The sequence below is a fragment of the Lactuca sativa genome, chromosome 1 (genome assembly GCF_002870075.4).
Source record: "Lactuca sativa cultivar Salinas chromosome 1, Lsat_Salinas_v11, whole genome shotgun sequence".
Classification (NCBI taxonomy): domain Eukaryota; kingdom Viridiplantae; phylum Streptophyta; class Magnoliopsida; order Asterales; family Asteraceae; genus Lactuca; species Lactuca sativa.
The window spans coordinates 111,533,081-111,542,557 of NC_056623.2; the positions used below are offsets into that span (position 1 = coordinate 111,533,081).

Consider the following 9,477-nt stretch of genomic DNA (forward strand, 5'->3'; position numbering starts at 1 on the left):
GTATGCTTATTATAGCAACGAATTTTGTTTCTCATTATAGCAACAAACTTTTATTACTGAAAACTTATATACTTGTTTTAGCAATGAAATTGTTTGCTCCTTGTAGCAACGAAATTGATTGCTCATTTTAGCAATGAAACTTGTTTACTCGTTTGAGTAACGAACTTTATCTTCCATGAGAATATGAATGTTGCATCTTATTTGGGCAACATACTTTATCTCTCATGATGACAAAGAACTTTGTTTTTACAAACTTATTTACTCATTTTAACAATATACTTTTGTTATTGGAAACTCTTATCAAAACTTTGATTTCGATTCATGAAACCAATATTATTTTGTTAAACTTGTGAGTACTCACCAACTATTTTCATAGTTGACGCTCGTTTTACATGCTTTTTCAAGAATTATCGAGTAAGTGGCACTTAGGGACACTTCACTTTTAGGAGCATTCGCATGTGTTGTATTTCTATTTTCATTGTAATTTCTTGTAAAAGTTGTTCAAACCCATTGTAAATTTGTAATGATTTTTAATACTATGGTTGGTGTTGTCTTTTAACTTTTGCTATGAAACCCTTTATACTGCCACGCCTCGTGTTTCCGCTTTAGCGGGGTGTGACAACACATCAGGCCAATCTATCACTGACTGATAAAAACTAGCATGCATGTCTATAAACTCATACAATAGGCATACAAAGGCATCTCTCTTAGCATTCTATCATGCATGTTTTGAGCATATCCTTATCCCTAACTAGCATACGATTCACAAATTCACATTTCATATCATATCAAATAACATGTATGAGTATTTTGGGAGAATTTACGTGAGCTCGATCGAGTGCATGCACTACACCCTTTCTTGTATTAGAAAACTTGTTTTTCCTTTTTAAATAATTTTTTCATTTTTGAAAAAAGAAAAAAATTAACCAAATTCTCAGTTTGAGTTCAAATACACCCGAGAGTGTGTCTGAATCCCTCAAACCAAGGTTTTGATACCAACTTGTAACGTCCTAAAATAATACCATAAAAATTTTCATTTTTAGATTAATAAACCATTAAACCATATCATTTTCATAAAACCAGGGTAATCAAAGTCTTATCAATACATCATCATTATCAGAGTAAATCACAAAATGCAGAATCGAATGGTTTATGTCTTGCAATCATCCCAAGCTCTTCCCTTTGAAACAAGAAGTAAGAATAACATAAACTGAAAATCGTAAGCACAAAGCTTAGTGAGTTCCCCAAACTACCCCATATCATACTTAATAAATCACATACTTGGCCCCCGCCCTCTATCGAGCCCCGCCCGGTATCGAGTCCCACACGACCTCGGGCCCCGCTCGACATACAAATCTGTTACTCTTAGGCCCGGCAGACATCGGGCCCTGCCCAGTACACACATAATCATATAAGTGTATAATCATACAAACACATACGATAATCACAAAGACAAATAGTATACTATACTGTCATCGAGCCCCTCCCAGCATCAGGCCTTGCCCGGTAAGCATAAGAAGACATACTGATAAGTAGCATACAATATGCTCATCAGGCCCCGCCTAACATAGGGCCTTGCCCGGTGAACATATATTCCACAAAACCTATGCACAAGTAATGCAGACATCCTGCATCCTAAGAATAATAATCGTGGGCCAACATTGGTGCCTTAGACCCGCTAAACACAGTGAGAAAACTCACCTCAGTCTCCAGACAAAAGGTCCTACACTCGTTGCCTCTGCGAACCGACAAATCCATGAGCTATCAATGCCAAACAACATCCAATTAATAATTGGATTCCAATCCATAGCTATCAGTCCATAATTTGGGTAAAAAGACCATTTTACCCCTGACCTAGTTTGGACCAAGACTTCGGCCCAAACCTATAATCCAAAAGGCCCAAAATCCAATTAACCGTTTAAGGCCCATACTTGGCCTAATTTTCCAAATTGGGCACAAACCCTTACATAGACCTTACCCTAAAGCCCATCAATTCTCCTAGTCCAAAACACTTGCACTCAGATGGCCTAACAAGAACCCAAGCTCCTAAGCCCAAACTCAAAGCCTAAAATGCAATAACCAAACAGACTGAGTACATGGGGCATACAGACTTGTACGCCCAACGTACTGACCCATTAAGCCAAAATACACATTAAGAACTTAATGCTTAAGACCAGAAGTCTAAACGACAGATCTAATCCCTGATAAGCGTCTAGAAGCATAAAGTCACTGACTTGGTGACTTTGCATGCCCCAAAAGGACCCAAATTCAAGATATAGCACTCTAATTTCACTAACTGGACACAATCTCATACATGGGTGATCAATGGTGATGCATTGGTGTGGTTTCATTCATGGAGAAAAGATCAAGAGAAATAAAAAGTGAATCACAGTTGAAATAGAGGCCTGAGATCGACAACATGAATGACAAAAGATGGTGGCGGTTTGTTGATTTTCTGGGTATTGGGGATGGTAATCAATAGAAGTAGAGATATAGGTATGATTTAAAGGAAAGTAAACCAATATTTTATAGATTAATTAAATATTTATTTAATTACCAAAATTAATATTAATTAATATGTAAGATTATGATTTTATCTTTCTTTACAGTTTTGAAATGATTGACCTATATTTGTTCTTACATCTACATAATAAGTAGTTAGAATACTTGAACATATATATATATATATATATATATATATATATATATATATATATATATATATAAAAGTAAGTTCCAATAAAAACAGTAAATAGTGTTAAAACGTAAAAACTTTAACATTTGATTATTCATATATTCATTAGAATGTTATTATTTTATTATAAATTTTGTGTATGTGCATTATTATAGTAAATTCTAATATTAGTTTTAACATGTGATTATTTATTTATTCATTGCTGAAGAATTACATAAAGTTGATGATACAAAATTCATTTCAGAATAATAACATAAAAATAGTGTTTTTATATTTTCACACTATTTACTATTTTTATTTGAACCATCTTCTCCCCGGACATGAATGGTTTCTTTAGATATCTTGTTCAGACCAGTAGATTTACATATATATTTTCATGACATGGATCTTGCCAAAAATTGATTAAAATTAAGTAGTTGGTTCTAACCCAATTTTTAACAACCAAATTATGCATATTGATAGAACAGATATTGAAAATATTCCATTGCATCATTTTTCTTTTTCTATTTTATAGCCCATATGATTCAGTAACATTACACAAAGTATATGTTTTAGCTAATATATTTTCTGCCATTCATTTAAAAAAATCAACTTATATGTAATCGATTATAGTTGACACAACCGATAGCAACCATCAAGTCTTTGAATCTATTGATCGTGTATACGTAAACTCAATGTTCATAGCATGTGCATTTATACTTCCTTTATTTATTCGTGACCTTTTAAGAAACTACAAGATTAGAGTATTAAACTATTCAATGAAAAGTGTATTATTATTTTGTAATGGGCGAAAGAAGAAAGAAAACATGGATGATCAATCCAACAAAGTGATATAAAGAACAAGTGTCTTAAAGTTTATTGCTTGATTTACAAGCACTACCCATAAATTGCATATGTGGATTTTGGTGAATAAAAGAATAGCTGTTGGTCAGCCTAGATCAAAGGTGAAAAAAGTGAAATATTTGGTCCATTCGATTCTCTATTTTTGGTGGCTTTTTGACATTTTGGAGAGAGGGTTACCTTTGTCTTTTGATCCATACACAATAGTATACATTCTTTACTTATGTATCACTTGATTCTATTTCCAACATCACCCTTTTGTTACTCGTTTCTTTGCTTAAGCAAGAATCCTTGATCAATCTTTTGTGTACCTTAGAAGAACAATTACAAATTTCTCATTTTTAGGGTCATGAGAATGTACAATTTTGCACTTCAGAGGGTATAACCATGTCGTTTTTTATGTTTAGAAATCCACTTGTGACAAATTATATATTGTTGCCTTACAATGAGAATCTATATATATATATATATATATATATATATATATATATATATATATATATATATATATATATATATATATATATATATATAGGTTCAGGTTCATTTGAAACCATTCTAATTTTGTGAGACCGTGAGACCAAATCTAAAAATAATTTTAAAATACAAAATAAATGGAAAAATCCAAAAATTCTTTTTTTAAATATTATTTTCGGAACTTGAATTAACTAAAAATAAATAAAAATAAAATAAAAAAAAATCTCGTTTTTTTTTTTGAAAAATACGTGAAATATTCTAATAGAATATTACACTGATATATTCTACAAAATAATTTTAAAATGCAAAATAAATGGAAAAATTTAAAAATTCTTTTTTTAAATATTATTTTCGGAACTTGAATTAACTAAAAAATAAAAAAAAATTCCATTTTTTTGAAAAATACGTAAAATATTCTAACAGAATATTACACTGTACATATTCTAAAAAATAATTTTAAAATACAAAATAAACGGAAAAATCCAAAAATTCTTTTTTTAAATATTATTTTCGAAACTTGAATTAACTAAAAAAAATAAAATAAATAAAAAAATGCGTCTCACGGTCTCACAAAATTAGGTCGTCTCACATGAACCTAACCCTATATATATATATATATATATATATATATATATATATATATATATATATATATATATATATATATATATATAAAGAGAGAGAGAGAGAAAGAGAGAGTTAGGTTAATGTGTTTCTTACATTTATTGTATACTAAATTGCACCAATAGAAATTTAGTAAAATTAAATAATTATTTAATTAAATAAATATAGATAATAAATGATTTCCATAATTATAGGTATATATTAAATGATATCCATAATTATAATTCTCATTTTATGAAAACTAATTAAATTCTTCATTAATGTCAGCAATAACATTCTTTCAGAATGAATTCATATTTAGGTTTTTATATATGGATTCTTGTTTTGTTTCAGGAGACACTCACTTAAAATATAATAAAGTTACATTGAATAAGAAGAACGAGATTGTATTCTAATAGAATACACTCTCATTCTGTTAAAATACAATCTCATTCTTTTTTATACGAATTCATTCTGAAAGAGTATTATGGTGACATTAATGAAAATTTTAATTAGTTTCCATAAAAAAAAGAATTATAATTATAAATATCATTTAATATACGTATAATTATGGAGCTAATTTAATATCTATCTTTATTTAATTAAATAATAATTTAGTTTTTACTAAATTTTTATTGGTGTATTCTAACACACAATAGATGTGAGAAACATTTGAATTATATATATATATATATATATATATATATATATATATATATATATATGTGTGTGTGTGTGTATATATATATATATATATATATATATATAAGGGTTATATTGAAAACAAAAAAAAAACCCTAAAAATCATAAAAATGCACAAAAAAATACCTAGACATCACAAAAGGTTTTTTGACTTTACACATAAAAAAATCACATTTTTTTTTAAATTTCGCTGAAAAAAACAATTTTTTTCAGCGATTTTGTGTTATAATGTGCGATTTTTTCAAAAAAAAATTATGATCTCAAAGTATTTTTTTTCACTTTTAGGGCTTTTTGTTTTTTCATTGAACCTAAACTTATATATATATATATATATATATATATATATATATATATATATATATATATATATATATATATATATATATATATATATATATATATATTCAATTGAGACCATGTTAATTTTGTAAACATGGGACTCAATTCTAGCCACTAATCTTGGAGATCAAAAAAATTATAAATTGAAATATAAAAAGAAAAATCCAAAAATTCTATTTTAAATATTATTTTTTTATTTAATTTATCCAAAAAATAAAAAATAAATAATAATAAATAAATAAAATTGTCGTTATTGTCTAAATATAAGTGAAATATTCTAACAGAATATTATAATGTAAATAATCAAATCGATTTTTAGAATCTTAGAATGTTATAATAATCTATTAAAATTGATAGATATGTTAAAATATTTTAATATTTACTTGAATTGTTAGATTTGTTAGGATATTCTATTAAAATTGATAGATATGTTAAAATATTCTAATAATCTATTTGAATTGTTAGATTTGTTAGAATATTCTAATAATTTAGTAGAATATTTCAACATTCAAATAATTCGATTTGAATATTTAGAGTATAACATTCTATTATAATATTTTACATATATTTTGAAAAAAACAATATTTTTTTGGATAAAATAAATGACGAGAATAATATTAAAAAATTTTTTTGAAAATTTTCATTTATTTTGCATTTTAAAAATATTTTTTTATCTTCAAAACGAATAGCTAGGTTTGCGTCTTATGCCTCACACATATAATGGGCTTTGAAACGATTGTAATGGGTTATATAGAGAATATTGCTTATTTTATTTTATTTTTTTTATATATTGATATATACATGTATAAGATATATGGGAATAAGGAATTGTCATTTAACAAACATAATTGATTGGGTATATGAATGAAGATATTGTTTGAATTTTAGGTTGGTTAATGAAGCCTTTTTTATTTGATTATGATTAAAGGTTTTTTTCTTTCTTTCTTCTTTTTCATGATTAACGACAGAATCAAATGTTTATTTTTGGTTTTGGTGGATCGTAAGTTAGCCGGGTTTAGACTTGGAGTTTATATTAAGGTATTATTTATTAGGAGTTGTAATATTCAGTTAATAATGACCTTTTCACTTAATAATTACCATCTTTATATTATTATTATATGTCGTACATAACTAGTAGTCTAATATTAGCTTATTGTATGATAAAATTGCAACTTTCAATTAATGATTATGTTTTCGACTAATAATTTGCCATCTTAAATTTATCATTATCCATTATGTACTTAACTAGTAGTCTAATACTAAAGGGCTTCTAGCCCAGCGGTATTCAGTGTTGTCATCCCTCCTTGAAATTGATGGTTCAAGTCTTACTGTGGACATAAGTAGAATAATTTATGAATAGTTTAGTATATATTTGTATTTGCTGTTCAAAAAAAAAAAAAAAAACTAATAGTCTAATAATAAGTTATGGAAACTTATATCGCCAAAGTTATTCTTTATTTCTTATAAAATGCATAAATTACAAAATAAAAAAAATAAAAAAATAAAAAAAAACATAAATAACTCCTTCATAATTTTATAAAGTACAAAATCATAAGAAATTACCTGAGGTTTTCCGACGTGTGTAAACATCTGTAATCATTTTCTCAAACAGTCATAGCTTATGTTGTTGGATTACAAAATAGAGTCGAGTACGACACTGATTTGGAATGTCGTGTTTGTGATTTCTATGACTAATATTATTTAGGTGTAATATGATTAATTTCTTGATCAATATTGTCTTGATAAATATTAAGCAAGTTAGGGTGGTGAAGAGTGCTCATTTGTTTAAGCTTGTGTCGGTTGAAAGTACACTGCTATTTAGGAGTGAAACCTTGCCGATGGGGGTTCGGGGGTAGCACCTCTGGAAGCAGTGTTCAACGGGTGGCAACCCCTAGCTGGGGTCGAGCTGGTTTTGTGATCTTAATTCTAGACATGTTTTTAAGGTGGTTAGTGACAAATTATATGATAGTTTTCTGACGTGATGTTACTTACCTGTAACTATCTTTTCCAGTTATTGGAAAAGAAGTTATCTCTTATTAATTGATTAATTTCGTATGAGACTAGTACACAACATAAGACATTACGTCTTCTTCATTCTCAGTTCTTGAATATTGAGTTTGATCCAATTAGATATTTTTGAGTGTACCCTCAAAATGCTTTACTCTGAAAGTGTTTTCATAACTCTCAATAATCCAAGCATTCTAATACCCTGGTTTTCTAACAAAGATTAAAGCATTTTTGTGATAATGGCAACTTGAGATTATATGAAGGACATAACTAGCAAATTTTATGAGTTGATCAAGTTTGAAGGGCATGATTTTTGTAGATGGCAGAAGAAGATGCATTTCCTCCTCACAACTCTGAAAGTGGTGTATGTTCTAAGTATACCTATTCCTGAATTCGTTGAAGATGAACCCTTGGAGGAAACAAGAAGGATATTGAAGTGGGAAAATTATGGTTACATCTATCATGACCACATTCTCAATGGTATCTTTGACTCTTTATTTTATGTTTATCCAAATGTCGAATCTGCAAATGAACTATGGGATTCACTGGAATCCAAGTACATGGTTGAAGATGCTTCTGGTAAGAAGTTTATGGTCAGTAATTTCATGGTTTACAAGATGGTTGATACCAAGCCCTTAATGGAACAATTCCAAGAAATGTTAAGGATTTTGAGACAGTTTGTTCAACATAATCTGAAAATAGATGAAGCCATTTATGTGGTTGTAATCATTGACAAACTGTCTCCTTCCTGGAAAGAGTTTAAACATACTTTGAAACATAACAAGGAAGAGTTAATTTTGGTTCAACTTAGATGTCATTTAAGTATGGAAGACACTTTAAGGACTCAAGAACTTGATAATAATCCTAAAGGAAAAAACCAACTTGGTTCTATTATGTGAATATGGTGGAAGGTGATGGATCAAAGAACTCCAACAAGTCCAAAGGACGAAGGAAGTACAAAGGGACAATAGATAAATCTTCTAGCAAAAAGAAAAACCAGTTTATTAAACTATAACAAACCTGGTCATTTCAATAAGGATTTTTTTCTTCGTAACGTGAACAAAGATTTTGGTCCAAGTGGATCTAAGGATCGAGAAAATCAACAAGGTCATAATTCTGATTTTATGCATAATTTAATATTGTTCAAAATTATGTTTCTATAATTTATGAAGAATTTTATTTGCATGATGATGATGTTGCATGGTGGGTCGATTATGACGCAACAATTCATGATTGCATGTATCTTCATTAGTTTAAATAAAGTCAACCAATTGAAGATGAGTCTGTTGTAAAGATGAGAAATGTTGCAACTAAACCAATAAAGGGATTAGGATCTGTTTTACTTACATTTAATTGTGGAAAATGTTTGCGTTTAGACAAAAGTATTTTATATACCAGGGATTCAAAAGAATCTCTTATCTGAAATAGTTTTAAATAAGTGTGGTTACAAACAAGTGTTAGAAAGAGACAAATATATGTTTTCAAGACATGCTACTTTTGTTGGATTTGGTTATGTATGTAATGGTATGATTAGGCTTAATCTAAATTATCCTTCTTATGATAATTTGATTTGTATGGCTTCAACTAGTATTAGCAATAACTTATATAAATCAGATTTATGGCATGCTATAATATGACATATTCATTACAAAATAATTAAATACATGTATAAAATGAGTTTGATTCATTCTATTGACATAAATAATGAAAAGTGTAAAACTTGCATGTTACCTAAAATCATTAGACACCTTTTAAGGATGTTGTTAGGGGAAGCAAGGTGGTGGAACTCATACATAGTGATTTATGTGATTTTC

General features: G+C 28.3%; 1 protein-coding gene across 1 annotated transcript; it reads left to right on the forward strand.

The window, feature by feature from the left end:
- Positions 1-7,920: 7,920 nt before the first annotated feature.
- Positions 7,921-8,562, forward strand: LOC111921449 (uncharacterized). The gene has a single exon (XM_023917032.1). The coding sequence runs from the start codon at positions 7,921-7,923 to the stop codon at positions 8,560-8,562; it is 642 nt and encodes a 213-aa protein (XP_023772800.1).
- Positions 8,563-9,477: the final 915 nt, after the last annotated feature.

Excerpts from the sequence above, each read along its gene's own strand:
- LOC111921449 (XM_023917032.1), top strand. The coding sequence starts at position 7,921 with ATGAAGGACATAACTAGCAAATTTTATGAGTTGATCAAGTTTGAAGGG.